Source organism: Ictalurus furcatus, chromosome 15 (assembly GCF_023375685.1).
Source record: "Ictalurus furcatus strain D&B chromosome 15, Billie_1.0, whole genome shotgun sequence".
NCBI lineage: Eukaryota > Metazoa > Chordata > Actinopteri > Siluriformes > Ictaluridae > Ictalurus > Ictalurus furcatus.
The window spans coordinates 8,938,075-8,955,883 of record NC_071269.1 but is presented as its reverse complement, the minus strand read 5'-3'; the positions used below and the strand labels follow the sequence as shown (position 1 = coordinate 8,955,883).

Genomic DNA, 17,809 nt, shown 5'->3' with positions numbered 1-17,809 from the left:
TCTACACAAAACAGGAAATAATATTGAAGTGGAAGGAAAATCTATATAGTTTGCAAAATTATTTACAAATAAAAATATAAAGGTTCTGATTGTATAAGTTTGTGATTGTATAAATATTCAACCCCTAAATTAGTTTCTAATTCAGTCTAAATGACATAATTAGTTGAATAGCATCAAGTTGTGTGTAATTTAAGTCATGTGAACATCCTGCAGAGGCAGTTCTTAATATCTGGGCAACATGGTGGTGCAGCAAGTATTGTTGTCTCCTCACAGCTCCAGAGCCCAGGGTTTGATCCTGACCTCAGGTTACTGTCTGTGTGGAGCTAAACATCTTCTCACCATGTCCAAAAATGTATTCCAGCCTTGTGCCCAATGGTGTCCATAATAAGCCAATACCATAACATGATATCAGATATGTTAATTGTAAGCAGTGACCAACAAATTACAAGAGTGAACTTTGCTGGGTTAGCAGTGGTGTGGTTACTAAAATAAATTATATTTTTAACCACCTTAACCACCGTCCCTGCCTGGCAGTATTCTGTAGAATCTGGACGTTTGATACAGTGGACAACAGATATCCTCTGGTACTAACAAATCTCAGAACCAAAAAATGAAAAAACTAAATTGCTCACATTGTGGGAAGAGATTTAGTCAGCAAAGTCATCTGGAAATACACCAGCGTGTTCACACAGGAGAAAAACCATATGGGTGTTGGCAGTGTGAGAAGAGTTTTACACAGAAGAGTCACCTCCGAACACACCGGTGCGTTCACACTGGAGAAAAGCCATACAGCTGCTCCAAGTGTGCAAAGAAGTTTTGTGACCGCAATTCTTTCAAAACCGGTGCATCCACACAGGGAGAAGACGTATCAGTGCTAGCAGTGTGGAAAAAGTTTTACTACCTCGAGTGGTCTGAAAATACGCAACCGCACTCACACAGGAGAGAAGCATTATCAATGCTCGCAGTGCCAGAAGCCATTTATCGTTCAAAGTCACCTCAAAAGTCACCAGCACATTCACACAGGAGATAAGCCGTTATCGTGATGATCCGTGGTGGAGGTAGACTTATGAAACATACGGGTCTGCGTATGAGACTTGCTGGGACATGGAGATTGTAAACTCTAAATATCCGTCACTTGACAAATGGTAGACTTTTAAAAAACAAACATTTTCTTCACTAAATTAATTAAAGTTACATACTTGCTCCACTCTCATTTTAAACATGACTTTAAATAAAGTACACAAGGTGTACTCGCCCTTAACATGTGAACTACGGTGCTTAAAATTATGTTTACAAAACTGTAAAAATGCTAGCTAGATGCAATTTTTGATGGGGGGGTGCGCATCACTTACGACCAGTCATGTGACCTACGTTCTTATACAGTCCCCTCCGAACTCAAGATGTCCTCAAAACACGTCCTGTGTCCTGGAGCCATCAAAGCCTGAATATCTCGGATTAGGAAACATGATTCTTACTGTCTTGCACATTAATCTGATTTTGGTAACGTTGTTATTAGCTTTTAGTCTTCACTTGCAGCTGAAGGCGAAACATAAACGTAACAAAGTTAGGGTTAGGGTTGCCTTTAGTCCTAAAAGTGAAATAGTCTGGTAATGCATAACTCTACAGCGTACTGGGGGCTTTTTTTAAAATAAAAAATATAACTGCTTTAAAACTAAATTACACTGTCTCTTAAATCTGGTGTTTATTGTTAGTCCTTCACTGTAAAAATTCTCCTGAACTTTTCTACCAAAGGTACTACTACACCACAATTAAAAGATCCAAAGAAATTCTTTCCTCACCAAAGTTTAGCAAATCTGGACATGCATTAGAGTTCTTGCCTGCTGCTTCCAAGAAGAACTCGATCCCTCCACACCAACAGGGAGAAAATTAAAACCTGTATTAAAAACCCTGGATTAGAAATTCAGTTCAGTTTTATTTGTGTGGCGTGTTTAACAGTGGACGTTGTCCCAGAGCCGCTTTACAGAAATATATAAATTCAGGATATAGATTTTAAATGTATGAATTTATCCCTAATGAGCAGCCAGAGGTGACGGTGGTGAGGAAAAACTCCCTGAGACGACATGAGGAAGAAACCTTGAGAGGAACCAGACTCAAAAGAGCACCCATCCTCATCTGGTTGACACCAGATAGTGCGATTATAAATAAATACACCCTTCCTATAAATGTCCTAATACTACATGGTGAAATAGTGCAGTTATGTAAACAGGAAATTCATTACAGTTTCTACATGGAGTCTGTTTTGTTGAACTTCTCCGCTGTTCACTGATGGAGACTTGAGTGCAGAACTGTTTGTGGTAATTGTAGTGCTAAAGCCATCATAGCATACCTGCTCATATGAACTGAGGTCCAAAGCCATCTTTATGGTTTTTAAGTGTGCATCATTAGCTGCCTGGGAAGGGGGGATTAATCATAATTACTTTAGGAGTGGTGGGTTGGACAGGGTTTTCTTTCCTTCTTCTTCTTCTGACTATGGTGTCTGTGGTAGCCCATGTAATCGTCTGGTAAAAAGTTGTGAACTGATTGGGGAGGGTCTAAGGAACATTCTGACCAAATTTGGTCACCACCATCAGGTCACATTTGGGCCTAATTTGGAAGTATGTTTATGGTCATAACTTTTGAACCTTATAGCCAAAAGCATCCCTGGATTATCGGGGTCGAGGCAAGTTCAACATCAAGTATGACATCAATTTCCACCTAATTTGATTTTCCACCATCTTGGATTTTGTCCAAAAAAAATTCACTGCTCCTCCTAAAAATTTTGGACAATCATCACTAAATTTGGCACAGGTCATCTTCAGCATAAGCTTCACAAAATCAACAAAAGAAGTTTTATTAGTAAAAACGCCACCTTATGGTCAATAGTTACAATAACATGCTGAAAATTCTTCCATCTAACTGCCATTTTTGCTCCTCCTTCTGTCTAATAGTCACCAAATGTGGCTCACATCATCTTGAGAGAACAAAAGTCCATCAAAGGAACTCCAATATTCAAAACTGTTCTTGGAATGAAAAACGCGTGAACCTACAAATCACTTGACTCCCTTTACCTATAATTACGGTTCTGTGTTTCTGTGATTGCTCCTGCAGCATCTGTAGCGCATCTGTGAATGTGCGGCTCACCGAGTCTGGGTGCTTGGCCCCCGAAAATACTGCTTGCAGCTTTAATATTTAATTGTATTCAGGTGTAAAGTACAAATTCCCTTAAAATCAATTAACTAAAAAAAATACAGTTAATTACATTCTACTTCTTATATTTATAATGAACAGCTTTGAAGTCGGTGAACTTTTTCCTTCGTCTGTTTCCTTTCCCAGTATTTTTAAATGAAGATATTTTTGTTTTTATTTTATCCTATGCTACCGTCTTTAAGACCATGATGGCTGAGGAGCCTTTTACTGCAATATTGTGATGATAAACTAATAAACATGAGTTCTTATTAAAATGGAGACAAATGACTATAAAATACTCAGAGAAGAAAAACTTGGATGCAAACATTTATAAAACAGGAAATTTAATAAACACATTTGATTCGAATAAATTAGTACAAAAAAAACACTTTAGAAGAAAGTCCACTCTGTCTCACTCGGACTTAACGCCCGAGTTCATTCATCTCCAAGCGTTGACTTTCGATCCTGACCTTTGACCTTGGGGTCCAGTCCGGCGCCCTCGTGTGGTCGTGTTCTGCATGGAGCGAGCCACGGACTGACGCTGCTGAACACACACACACACACACACACACAGTTTATGTATTAGTTTTTCAAAACTTTTACACTTTGTGAAACTAGCAAACTTTCACACAATCTACTTTAACTGTTTATTGCTTTAGAACTTTAAGATTATTATTGTTTTTAATGATAATTTTCCTGTAACTGTAAACTTGAAATTATCAAAATGTGCAATACAATTAAAATTTCCTTTTTTGTACCATTTCATATATGAATTGTTTTAACTTATAATAGTTATATACTTTTATTATACTTGAAACCTGCTCACCTGCAGGAGACTCTCCTCCTTTTGTCTCACCTCCTTGCTGTCGTGCTGGGCTAGTCTGCGGTCTAGATTAGCTCGGACTGTGTCAGCACACATCTCCCCTGACCTAACACATACACACACCCTTCTTTTTTATACATTGTGGCTTAACACACACATACACACAGACACACATCTCATATACACAAACAGAGCTCCACATGCGCACACACACCTAATAAAGCTGTGGAGGAGCTGCTGCAGTTGCTGCGTGGTGTGTGTAGGGGGCAGTGTCAGGTGCAGGAGTTCAGCTAGCTGCTCCAGCTTCGGCTCTATCTCAGAGCTCACACCTGAAACACACGTATGTACTGAAGATGCCAAAACACCAACGCTGTCTGTATGCCTGTGCATACACTGATACTAACGCCACACACACACCTGAATTAGTAGTCAGAGTTTCTGCTCTATTCTTGCTCTGATCCACCTGATGCTCCTCCAGAGGTTCACCTGGAGAACGCTCCAACAACTGAGACAGAAAAGACAAAGCAGACGAATTAATAACCAAGAGATACACACACAGATAGACAGGTGTGTGTGTGTGTGTGTGTGGATACGTACACACCTTTGCTATGTAGTACTGCAGTTCATTTTGTCTCTCATCACATGAAGATGACATATTTGTTGCAGGGGGAGGAGCTTTCACTTTGACTGACAGGGTCTGTTCTTCTGTGGGTGGAGCTTTTGTCCCTGTACTACTGTACATTTGCTTGGATACATCACATCGGCCCACCCCCTTATCTGAGCTCTGACTGGCCCGTACATCAGTGGAGGCGTGTGCTCGATTCAGTCTGAGATTAGAATTCAGAGTGGGATTGGGAAAGGGATTCAGATTGGGAGTGGGAATAGGTTGTGTGTTGACTCGGTGATCAGACTGAACCCTGGTCTGATTCAGGTGGCAGTACAGATTCTGAGTGTGGAAGTGAGTCGTCTCTCCTCTCTCTTTCTGTTCATTCCCTCCATCAGTTCCTCTGTCCACTGTCTGTCTCTCTCCTCCCACAGGCCTGTCCCACAGATCACCATCACCACCACCGACAGCTGCAACACACACACACACAAAGTCCAATGTAATACCTCGTTATCAGTAAGAAGGTCAGGATTAGTAAAACTTGTACTTGTGGGGGTGTGTGTGTGTGTGTGTGTACCTGTAAGGTGTCTGTACCTGTAAGGTGTGTGTCATCCAGCACTGGCTCCAGTGGACTGAAGGTGTGACTGTGGTTTAACAGGCTGAAGTCAGACTCCACTCGTCCCCTGTCCCCTCCACTGTCCCCCTGTCCCCTCGTCCCTTGCTCTCGCTCTCTACACAGCTGCAACACCACGGCCTGAGGAGCAGCTGAGAGACAGACAGAGAGAGAGAGACAGACAGAAATTATTCAGAGTAATCTCTGGAGCATTACTGATAATACTAATATTTCAAATGTGTGTGTGTGTGTGTGTGTACGCGTGTATACCTGTAGAGAGTGTGTGTGCTGTGCTGCAGATGCTGGTGTCCTGAGTTCGGGGGGATGAGTATGGTTTGTCCCACAGAGACAAGGGAGTCAACACCCCTTCAATCTAACACACACACACACACACACACACACACACACACACACACACAAAGTGATGTGTGTTGATTTGTGGTGTGTGTGTGTGAGACTGTAATTTATGCTGTGTTTCTCACAGACCTGCTCCTGATTGGTCAGCAGTCTGAGAGCCTCTGCCCAATGGGAACGCATCATTCCCTGCAGGCGAGACACAAGCTCCTCCCTCTGCGTCTCCAGCCTCCTCTTACTGGTCTCCATGGAAACCAGCTCGTCCTGTAATTCTGCCATCCTGTGCGCGCACACACACACACACACACACACACACACACACACACACACACAGAGTAATGTAAGGGTGAATCAGTGGCAGTAGATCACAAAATTGTTCCAGTGTGTAGCATTGTGTTCACTCGTGTTGTAATTACGTCACTTGTCAACTAACTTGGCACAGGTTGTCATAGCAACGGCTTATATCTGGGTCTGAATGGATGAGATTCAGAGCAGATTATGAAATGAAACTGAACACGCCCTCAGTCCCTCCTGTCTCCTGAGTGGGTAAGTAGGTGGGTGTATTTCAACACAAAATATAAAACACACACACACACACACACACACACACACACACACACACAGAATTGTGTACTTCTTGTTGAAGTGGAGTGTGAGCTGGTGCTGTCGGTCATCTCTCTCCTTCAGCTGCACTCCAAACTCATCCGACTGGACAGAGAGCTCTCGCTCGTGACGAGCACTCAGGTCCAGCAGCTGCTTCCTGTGCACACACGCACACACACACACACACAAATATTAACTTTCCACACACTGACCGTGTGTGTATGTGTGTGTGTGTGTGTATACCTGTGCTGTTCCCGTAGTTTAGCTGTAGCGTTAACGTTCTCCTCCTGTATGGTTGCCAGTCGTTCTGTGACCTGCTGCTCCACAGAGAGTCGGAGCTCCACCTCCCACTGCGAGCGCTGAGCCTCGAACCGAGCCTGAAACCAACATCAGCAGATCAGGATCAGTGTTACAGTAAAGTATTTCTGTATGATCATCACCTTCTGACGCTGCTGTTAAGGAGATCATGACCACTACAGGAAGTTTACAAGAGGAAGAGGAGGTGACTTTTATAGGTGATCTAGGAAAATGTCTTGGGGTGGAACCCTCTACATATTTAATGACCAGGAATACTCCTTATATAAACGTCTATAACTTTCTATAAAGTTGTAGGAGAACCCACTGTCGGACCTCAACAGGAACGTTTAGTGTTGTTACAGCGGTAAATAAACGTGGTGCAAATTCACACCAAATTACACCTAAATGAAGTTTCCTGAGCACACGCCCCACCCCATGCCTAGCCCCATGCCCCGCCCTTCCGCACTCTACTGCAAATTACCCGAGGTTGAAGTTTAACTTTAAAGATTTATAATTAATGAACATGCTGCTACTGAGTTTTGGATTGTGATTGGGTCAGAAGGAAGGTGTTGATTAGTTTTCTATAATAGCAGCTCTGACAGTAGCGCAGATTTATATTTATATTAATGCACTCGCTCTGATAGGTTATGGTATCAATAGTAACGGCTCATTCACAGGAAAAAAAAGAAAAAGTAGGAACATTCTCTGTCTCTGGAAAAATGTATGTGTGTGTGTGTGAGAAAGTGAGAGAGAGAGAGTGTGTGTGTGTGTGTGTGTGTGTGTGTGTGTGTGTGTGTGTGTGTGTGAGAGAGAGAGAGAGAGAGAGAGCGCGAGAGAGTTTGTGTGTGTGTTTGTGTGAGAGAGAGACCTGGTCCAGTGCTCGGTCCACTCTGGCAGTGTCTCTCTCTCTCTTAGTCTCCTCCAGGTCCTGCTGCAGCTGCTGAAGTCTGGACTGGGCCTCCTCACGCAGCTGCACCTCCTGATTCACTCGCTCCTACACACACACACACACACAGATCACCATGATTAAAATTAATGAACAGCTGTCATACCCGTTCAATGTGTGTATCAGCTCCTGCTGCAGGTGTGTGTGTGTGTGTGTGTCTCACCCTCTCTGCCTCCAGCTGTTGTGTGAGCAGTGTCAGCTCCTGGTGCAGGTGTGTGTGTGTCTCACCCTCAATGTCTCCAGCTGTTGTGTGAGCAGTGTCAGCTCCCGCTGCAGGTGTGTATGTGTGTGTCTCACCCTCTCTGTCTCCAGCTGTTGTGTGAGCAGTGTCAGCTCCTGCTGCAGTTGTGTATGTGTGTGTCTCACCCTCTCTGTCTCCAGCTGTTGTGTGAGCAGTGTCAGCTCCTGCTGCAGGTGTGAGTGTGTGTATGTCTCACCCTCTCTGTCTCCAGCTGTTCTGTGAGCAGTGTCAGCTCCTGCTGCAGGTGTGTTTGTGTGTGTTTGGACTGGAGGTTGTGTTGTTCCAGTTGTTGCTGTAGATCCAGGTTGTGTGTTTGAAGTCTCTCCACCTCAGCCTTCTCCTCCTCCACCTCAGCACGTACACGCTCCACCTCCTGCTCCAGCTCACCTACACAGACACGTAGCTCTGCCATCTCACACTCCTACACACACACACACACACATCAGGACTCAATGCTACACAAAAACACACATACACACACGCAGAAGTGGGCTTGTGTGTGTGTGGGTGTGTGTGTGTACCAGCTGTTTGTTGGTGTTCTGTAGCTCTTCGTTGCGTTTTTGTTCTTTGTCCAACGTCTCTGCTGCCTCTGACAGACTCTTCTCAAGGCAAGCCAGAACCTACAACACATACACACACACACACTCCATAAAGAAAGATATATACTCAGCATTCCATGTGTGCGTGTGTTTGGAGGTAAAGTAGGTCTCGTAAAACAGAAGTGTGTATTTTGGTCCCCATAATGGGATAATGGGATGTGCGTGTGTGTGTAAACCTCTCTTTGTTTTTGCTGTGTGCTCTCCGCTGCCTCCTTCTCCTCCTGCAGCCGTCTCACTCCCTCACTCTTCTCTCGCTCATGCCGACGCCACCCCTCCACCACCTTCTCCAACGTCTGACACACACACACAGTAATGCAGTGAGACAGGTCAATAACGCAGTGAGACAGGTCAGGAATGCAGTGAGACAGGTGGGTGAACCTTATCTAGTTGCTCGATCATGATGTCCTTCTTACGATCCGCGGACACGGCGAGTGCTAACTGCTGCTGCAGCCCTAACGCCTTACTCTGTACTGCCAAGAGCTGCTGCTCCCAGTGCTACAGACAGACAGGGGGAGAGAGAGAAATTGCATTGGTTATTCAAACACATCAGTGTGTGTGATGTTTGTGTGTGTGTGTGTGTGTGTGTGTGTATGTGTTACTTTGCGTCTTGCTCTTTCTCTCTCCAGACTCTCTCTGATCACCTGCAGCTCAGAGACAGAGTGAAAAGGGGCGGAGTCAAAATCAGCACGGACACGGGAATACCGCGGGAACAAATCCTCTACACCACTGAGAGAGAAAGAGAGAGAGAGAGAGAGACAGAGAGAGATGAATATGGAGGAAACAAGAGAGGTACAAATTGTACAAAAAAAAACAGATAGATGGGTGGATGAGATGGAGAAAGATGAATGAACAGATGTATGGAAGGATAGACATGAAACGAGGAAAAGAGAGAAAGAGGTAGCTGACAATATGATTTTTATTATTGCTGTATTTTTTCAATTGTTTTTAACATGGTGTGTGTATACCTGAGCAGGTGTGAGGTGGTGTCACTCTCTTTGTCCTGAAGATGCTGTAACGCACAGGGGAGTTCTGCAGAGGTCATAGTTCAGGGGTTAAAGGTCAACAACAGACTGTGGATGTTTCTGAACGACACCCTGTTCATCCACACTGCACTACTTCCTCCTTCTTACTTGTCTGTGGTTCTGTGTGTCTGCCTGCCTGTAAACCCCACTATTAATGACTGCAGTGTGTGTGTGTGTGTGCGAGTGTGTGTGTATACTCACCGTGTGTGTCAGTAGCTCTGGCTCTCAGAATTGTCTGTAAGTGACTCCTCACGTTCTCCATCTCCTCAATATGCCGCCGGCCACTCTACACACACACACACACACACACACACACACACACACACACAGTGTTTATGAGTCCACTGTACACAGTGTAGTGTTGTGTACAGCGTGAACATTAGCGAGCACTACCGAGAGTTTAGTGTTGCTCTGTAGGTTCAGGTCCATCTCTTCAGGGATTGGCTCTGGTTCTGACTCCGCCTCCTCCATCCCAGAGATCCTGAGATCACTGGAGGAGCATGCATCAAGACCAAACGTCACTTCCTGTGACTCATTCAGCCTATCAGAGCGCAGAGAGGGTGCAGATGTTGTCATGGTAACCAAAGGAGAAGTCATCTTAAAGGATACCTGTCTGTGAGAGAGACAGACAGAGAGACAGGTGAGTTGCACTGTAATGTATAGATGATACTATAGATAGATTGACAAGTTGTTGTTATTATTATTATTTCTAAGTGATTTAAAGTCTTTACCTGGCCGTGAGAGAACGATGGGTGTCGGCCTGGTGACCTTTGACCTCCTGCTCTCTACTGTGCTGGAGGGAGGAGTAGAGACGAGCGGTGACCTGACGAGAGGATGAGAGAGGAGAGGAGGAGCAGGAAACAGGGAGAGACAGACAGGAGGAGAGAGAGACAGCAGGAGGAGTTGGGGGGGAGGAGGGTAACGACTCCATACCGCTCAGCACATTATCTGCTGCTCTATCCATCTCACCCTGAAACACACACACACATACAGTGATTATTCCTCTAATGCTCTTAACTACAATTGTTCTAAATAACCGACGCTGTTGTGACCGATTTTTCCCCTTTACTCCACCCGTATTCCGAGTCCTGTTCTGTGATTGGTTATTTCTATGTGGTTTCCTGCGATAGGATTGGATAGTGTTCCGCCTTCTGCTCTCGGATTGGCTAAAAGCACTTTAACCAATTCTAAAGCAGTAGGCGGGATTTCAGAATTCGGTGTAACTGATCAATTTATTCAATAAAAATTCTTAATATTTTTTTTTAAAGTAAACAATTCTATAAATAATAAATCTAACACAATAACTATACATGGTTAAAACACATTAATCAGGAACACTAACCGTGAATACCATATCACCGCTTGTTAGCTTCATGGCTAACACTACTGATGCTGTGCTAAGCTAAACATTGCAGCGGATTACTTACACTGTTTCTATAAAAAAAAAACTCATATTATTATTATTATTATTATTATTATTACCTCAGCTGAAGCTTAGACGGCGCTGAGCGCTCAGACTTCTGTAGTTATAAATATGAAGAAGCTCTTCCTGTGAGACATTCCTTCCTAACGCGCCATGGCAACCGAGCGATGACGTAATCATCCAGCGACGCCCGTTGGCTTCGGCCATCTTATGATTTTATTTTAAATCTTATATTAATAAAGCAAAGATCAACAAGATGAGGAGATCATATACATATAAACAGAAATGTACAAACAAATACACACAGAGGGAGACTACAAATACAGATTAACCCACATAAACAAACAAACAAATAAATATCAATAATTAAATGAAACATAAAGTACATAATATCATTATGACAAAAAGAGTTTTTGTATTTAGCACCTGTGTATCTATTTACCAATAAAATAATGAAATGACAAAGAAAATAATTTTGGCAGTTCTACCCCTCTGAAAAATAACCCCCAACAGAAACCCCCACAGAATTTGTAATGGTTTTAATGGGAACTGTAATGGTCACTGTGGGTCTCTAGTGGTAATCTGTTGCCTTCTATTGGTGGCATGTTATGTCTAGTGGATCTCATTAAGGACTGTTAATGGTTTTAATGGTTAGCTGATGGTTTGTAATGGTGTTTGTAGTGGAAACCATTAGAAATTCTGTGCTGGTTTCTATTGTTTTTTAAGCAGTGTATTTCATAATTGTAAAAACATATTTTCATACTTGGGCTGCACTTCATTCTGTTGTGATTATAACTGATTATAACTGTGATTATAACTGATTATAACTGATTATAACTGATTATAACTGTGAGTATAATTATGATTTTAACTGATTATAACTCTGATTATAACTGTGATTATAACTGTGATTTTGACTGATTATAACTCTGATTATAACTGATTATAACTGTGATTATAATTGTGATTTTAACTGATTATAACTGTGATTATAACTGATTATAACTGTGGTTATAACTGATTATAACTGTGATTATAATTATGATGTTAACTGATTATAACTGTGATTATAACTGTGATTATAACTGATTATAACTGTGCCCTACTCCCTCTGAAGGCTATACAGTAATCACTATGTAGGGTTCCTCTGTTGGAGCTCAATATTTGAAGATGAACCAGAGGTGTCTGAACGTCACACGTCTGAAACTGCACCATTATTTACCTTAGTGCAGAGTTTTATACTGAATACTGTACCACTGCTCAGGGTTGATGATGATGATGATGATGATGATGATGAACCATATGAATGTGAATATGTGTAATAATCATTTATTTGTACATATATGTTTCTTCATCAACAATCGTGTGACCCCCAGTTTTTAAAATAAACTTTTATTGAAGATGTTTTCACCTCTGAATAAACTTTTTTACAGTTACTGTGTCCCTAAATGTGTAATCATGTTGGTGGTTGAAGTAAAAATAAAAATCTGCAATAAGCTGATGGAGAAGCCCTTTTAAAATTTTGTAACAGGAGTGTAATTACTGTACAGTGTTATTGGAGATGTAAAGATTGAATAACAGTAATGAGGAGTTCAGAAACAGTCGTCATATTGTCATATTGTCATTAATTGTTATGGTTTGGTTATGATGGTCATCATCATCATCACTCACGTCAGCGCTCACAATCACAACACAAAAACTCTCACACTGCCAGAAGTGTTTGTTGTAAGCTGTCTTTGTTCGCTGTGGCACTAAATCAGCTGCTGGTGTGTGCCAATCTTAACTCACCACCAAAGAATTCATTTTTATGATGTGTGATTTTTGTCTGTCAGCAAAATGGCTGAAAATTGTACAGTGCTACACCAGGTTAACCCTGTGTTTCAGTACTGCACTGAATTCTGGTATTAACACCTCAAGAAATATATGCAAAATCACAGGGTGATAAACAGCTGTTAGGCTAATTAGCTAGTTTATTAGGTCAGTACAGTGTAGCGCAGCTACGTGTCAGGTTCAGATGAAGGAAAAAAACTCAAACTGAACACAATCAAACATTTTAGTTTCAAAATATGAAGTATTTTATTGCTCTTCTTTAATAGATTAACATCTCCAACTGCCATTTTGAAAAAGAACCTGTATCAGAACGATATGTAAGTAAAGGGTTTAATATCGCTTACACTGAGATGAAAAGAAGATGTTTATAAATTGTATAAAAATATAAATGAAACACAGCATTGCTAAGTACTCTCAGTAATTATTACGCTTAGTAACTTCCTGTCTCTGCCGTTTCTTCAGAAGCTTCATCCTTTTCTTCTTGTTGTGCTTAGCAGGACCAGCAGGAAGTTGCTTGGGGTAAGCAGGCTGTAGCACCACGTAGCCGCTAGCACTGAACTCCATCTGAGTCCAGGCCAGGACGTGGCCTCGAGACAGGACGGAGTGGCCATGCAGGTACCTGTTTAGCTCTCGGACACTGAGGACCGAATTCCACATGTAGACATCAGATACCTGACCCTCAAACTCAGTCATGGTTAATTCAGCCTGGCCCGAAAACACCTACAACACGCGCGCACACACACACACACACACACACACACACACATTTATTAACGTGCTGTACCCCTATAGTGGAGGAGAGATGAAATCACAACACATTTACATGCACAATGTCATATACTGTATGTTCATGTTTATAGATAAGAAGATTAATGTGTATTTGATGAAATCACAACATGTCTAATTCATCCCTCAATTAGATTCTGCTCCTTTAACAACTCTGTGTTTAGATTGGACTGGAGTTACACACAGGGCAGAGTTTTTTCACATCGGAGCAGACACATCTTAATCAGAGACGTGGCTTCTCTCAAGTGAATTTTTGTATTAAATTATGAATGAACTTAAAGTGAGCTGGAAATGTAGGAGCTGAACCCTGAGTCAGCTTATCCTTCACACTGTGGGCATGCTTTCTTTACAGGAGAGCGCATCCAGTTAGTACAAATCATAGCATTATTTTATTCATTCAACAATTCATTAATTCACTATTAATATTAATTCACTGCTTGGATTGGACTCTGGGGGATGTCGTGCCTGCTTTCAGACTGAGCAACACGTCTACTGTGAGTGTGGATTTGATTATCAGTCTCTCTCTCTCTCTTTTTAAATCATGACTCAGGAGCTTCTTTCAATGAGGAAGCTCAGGAATTGACATTTTCAATAAAACACAATGATCTTCACCGTTCCTCTGCTCAGTCCTTTGCGAACGCTCATCCTGCCGTCGAACCACAGTTGTGCCATCCCGCTGCTGGAGTCCCAGGTCAAGCAGCGGCTCTTCCACAGAGAGTGAACCTCCTGAACCGGTACCATGGAGTAAATATTAAACGTCTCCTGGTAGCCAGCTACCTGTTGGTCAGGTGTGAATTAGAAGATAAACTGAGCTGTGTTTTATTTTGTGCAACAGGTGATTTAAACTCCGCCCCTAAAGCTTGAGCTCATGTCTGATTAGTACTGATTGAATATAACTATTTAAGTAGACAGGAGAACACATACTGATGTATAGACTCCATCATACCTGTAGCTTGTAAAGATAATCAGAATTGTAATTTCTCATAATAGAAACTGCAGGGTTTTTCCCAAACATGAGTGAAAGATAATCATCAATCATCCACTTTTTCTCCGTCACGGCTCTTAAACACAGCGTGATTCCAGTGACGTTAGAGAGAGCGACGGAGCGGAACCTGACAACAGCACCGGGCATCACGCTGAACATCCATCCACCAAGATCTGCACACACACACACACACACACACACACACATCAGTGTTTTATAAGAGTTTTGTTAAACATCAAACAGGACGTTCAACAAATCACATTACTTCACACCCAAAAAATAAAAACAAACAAACACAAGTGTGAAAACGCCCTTGAAGTAAATCTGTAGGTACAATCTAACTGTTTAATATTTATCATTTCACATGACACTTATAATGATGATGAGTCTTTATTGGTCACGTATACATTACAGCACAAAGAAATGATTTTTTCTTCACATATCCGAGCATGTTAGGAGGCTGGGGTCAGAGCACAGGGTAAGCCATCATACAGCGTCCCCTGGAGCAGAGAGGGTTAAGGGTCTTGCTCAAGGGCCCAACAGTGGCAACCTGAACCCTGACCTTCTGATAAGCAACCCAAAGCCTTAACTGTCAAACCACCCCTGCCCCAGTGGCCCCAACTTTCACTCAGTCCCACATGTGCGTTTGTGAGTAGAACATCAGGTATTTCATTATGTCTGTAATTTACTGAAAATATATGACTCTTTCCATGTTTGTTCTTAAGAGTGTAGAAAGTCCTGATTGAATTTCATAAACTTCTCGTTTATGAACCACTTCCTACATCCTAAATACTAAAACGTCATTAAGGTATAGGTATGTGATTTGAGACAGAGTTCATGACTGTAATTGAGAAAGACTTTAGCACAACAAACGAAATATAACTGAACGGAAAAACTTTATTTAAACATTTACAGTAGCAGTGAATTTATTTTGAATTTATAGTGAATGTATTTCCATTACATTGTACACATTTAGCACAAGCTTTATCCAGAGTGACTCGGGTTACGAGCCTTGTTCAAGAACCCTAACAGTGACAGCTCAGCAGGAATGGGATTCAGTAGTGCAGAGCCCCAAACACTGACTATTAATTATAAACATGAAATCAGAACAACAAAGATGAAGAATTGTACTTGTCGAACACGTAACTTCAAGTTATATTTCAATCACTTGTTGTAGTAACTTCAGGCACTAATTCCTCATCATTATCCACATGTCTTTAGCTCACTTAGTTCAAAGCGCACAGAATTACACAAATCTTCAGTGTGCAAATATTCAGACGTTGAGCCAAATGCAGCGTGTTCCAGAAGGTCTGGAGGAACCGAATGCACTTCACTTCTCCCTCTCACACACTTTCACTTCCACCAGCACTTAATTTGTAAATCTGCAGGTCCTGGAACAATAAGAGGGCAGTGATCCGGCAGGGTGGGAAGAACACGAAAGGTCCCTGAACTTACAGACACGTAAAAGTACTTCTAGAACCTCACATAGGGAACGATATTCAGTGCTGACAGGTCGGCCTGCATAACTGATCACACTGGTACAGTCACATAACGAGTTAATAGCGGTGAATATTCTCAAGGGAAACATGATGCATCATACACTCTATCAGCTTATGTGCCGTCTCCTCCGTTAGCTACAAAACACACTTGCCCAAAACACTTCAAAAACAAAGCTGTCGTGTCCTGTGTCCTTTACATATCCATGAGCGCACAAACTTTATAAGTGGTGGCTTATAGAGTGTGTGATGGTGGAGACAAGATGGTGGGGACTAGATGGTGGAGACAAGATTGTGGTTATGTGATGGTGGGGATGGGATGGTGGAGACAAGATGGTGGAGACGTGATGGTGGACACGTGATGGTAGAGATGTGATGGTGGAGACGTGATGGTGGAGACGAGATGGTAGAGATGTGATAGTGGGGATGAGATGGTGGAGATGTGATGGCGGAGACGTGATGGTGGAGACGTGATGGGGAGACGAGATGGTGGGGTTGTGATCAGTGGAGATGTGATGGTGGAGACGAGATGGTAGAGGTGTGATGATTGCAATGTGATGGTGGGGATGTGATGGTGGAGACGTAATGGTGGAGACGAGATGGTAGAGATGTGATAGTGGGGATGAGATGGTGGAGATGTGATGGCGGAGACGTGATGGTGGAGACGTGATGGGGAGACGAGATGGTGGGGTTGTGATCAGTGGAGATGTGATGGTGGAGACGTGATGGTGGGGATGTGATAGTGGAGATGTGATGGTGGAGACATGATGGGGAGACGAGATGGTGGGGTTGTGATCAGTGGAGATGTGATGGTGGGGATGTGATGGTGGAGACATGATGGGGAGACGAGATGGTGGGGTTGTGATCAGTGGAGATGTGATGGTGGAGATGTGATGGTGGGGATGTGATGGTGGAGATGTGATGGTGGAGACATGATGGGGAGACGAGATGGTGGGGTTGTGATCAGTGGAGATGTGATGGTGGAGATGTGATGGTGGGGATGTGATGGTGGAGACATGATGGGGAGATGTGATGGTGGAGATGTGATGGTGGATACGTGATGGTGGGGATGTGATGGTGGAAATGTGATGGTGAAGATGTGATGGTGGAGACGTGATGGGGGAGACGTGATGGGGAGACGAGATGGTAGAGACGAGATGGTGGAGATGAGAAGAGATTCCTGCTGTGAGCTACAAATGAGATTCATTTTGGAGAAACCCTGCTCGCACTCCACTGGAGATTGGTGTGGTATTCACAGTAGCTAACTGCCTGTGTCCTTCTGGAACTTTCTGTGTATTTGCTTTCTTTTTGCCGTGACACTCTACTATGCATGCTACGTGACTGTAGGCTTCACTACATGACAACAAATTCAGGTGAACCTTGAACTTGAAGTATTTGTTTTGATGATATTACTGTGTGAGACTTTAAACATCCAGCTGCAGAGGGCCTGGATCCACATGAAAAGATTCAGGAATGCAGGTGTGCTATATTTTGGAGAAGTGCCGGATCCTGTTCTGTCTCCACCCCTCAGAAAGGTCTACTGTGAGGCTCAACACCGCACGTCTCTTCCTCTTTCAGGATCTGGCAGCAGTTTCACTTCCTGTTTTGAGCTTTAATTCCCTCACAGCTTTCACACACTCAGCACTTTTGCAGTGTTTATTAATGTTCTGGAACACAGAAGTCCAGATCATGGCCGTGTTTACGAGGAGAAACCGTTATGGTCACATCAGACATTTTTCTGATCATTGGATAAATTTTCTCGACTAAAGTATAGTAATAAAAATATAAAAACTCAGCAGAAAAATGTTATTTCACTGTTTTTATTTTTGTTGTTCACTCGTGACCTTCAGGCTCCACCCAGTAAATGTGTTATTATGATTTACATGACAAACAATAAATCTAGTTTAAACAATAAATAAATAAAAGTCTTCACATTGAAATAAATATTTTAACTCTAAATCCAAAGACTAGATTTTTGGCTTTATTATGTTTGCATGAATA

At 42.5% G+C, this 17,809-nt stretch overlaps 2 protein-coding genes across 5 annotated transcripts in view; both read right to left on the bottom strand.

Annotated features, from left to right (window-relative positions):
• Positions 1-3,513: 3,513 nt before the first annotated feature.
• Positions 3,514-10,863, bottom strand: cntrob (centrobin, centrosomal BRCA2 interacting protein). 4 transcript variants are annotated; one of them, XM_053644246.1, is made up of 21 exons: positions 10,771-10,863; positions 10,020-10,258; positions 9,682-9,901; positions 9,490-9,574; positions 9,232-9,295; positions 8,866-8,992; positions 8,645-8,761; positions 8,443-8,559; positions 8,189-8,287; positions 7,864-8,088; positions 7,349-7,474; positions 6,427-6,560; positions 6,215-6,340; positions 5,713-5,860; positions 5,497-5,599; positions 5,208-5,378; positions 4,611-5,083; positions 4,427-4,514; positions 4,224-4,338; positions 4,013-4,115; positions 3,514-3,730 (listed from the first exon to the last, which is right to left on the bottom strand). In XM_053644246.1, exons 2-21 carry the CDS (start codon positions 10,250-10,252, stop codon positions 3,626-3,628), a joined length of 2,979 nt encoding a protein of 992 aa, XP_053500221.1. In that variant the 5' UTR covers positions 10,253-10,258; positions 10,771-10,863; the 3' UTR covers positions 3,514-3,625. The 4 variants fall into 4 exon arrangements, with proteins under 4 accessions (XP_053500221.1, XP_053500222.1, XP_053500223.1 ...); XM_053644247.1 differs by having other exon boundaries at positions 3,514-3,727; XM_053644248.1 differs by having other exon boundaries at positions 8,908-8,992.
• Positions 10,864-12,666: 1,803 nt separating this feature from the next.
• Positions 12,667-17,809, bottom strand: part of LOC128619876 (serum amyloid P-component) — a 5,937-nt gene continuing 794 nt past the window's right edge. Inside the window, exons 2-4 of the mRNA XM_053644362.1 lie at positions 14,274-14,485; positions 13,940-14,104; positions 12,667-13,261 (exon numbers count right to left, since the gene is read on the bottom strand). Of these exons, the coding sequence (XP_053500337.1) occupies positions 12,956-13,261; positions 13,940-14,104; positions 14,274-14,485 (683 nt within the window). The 3' untranslated portion in view covers positions 12,667-12,955. The remainder of the gene's footprint in view (positions 13,262-13,939; positions 14,105-14,273; positions 14,486-17,809) is intronic.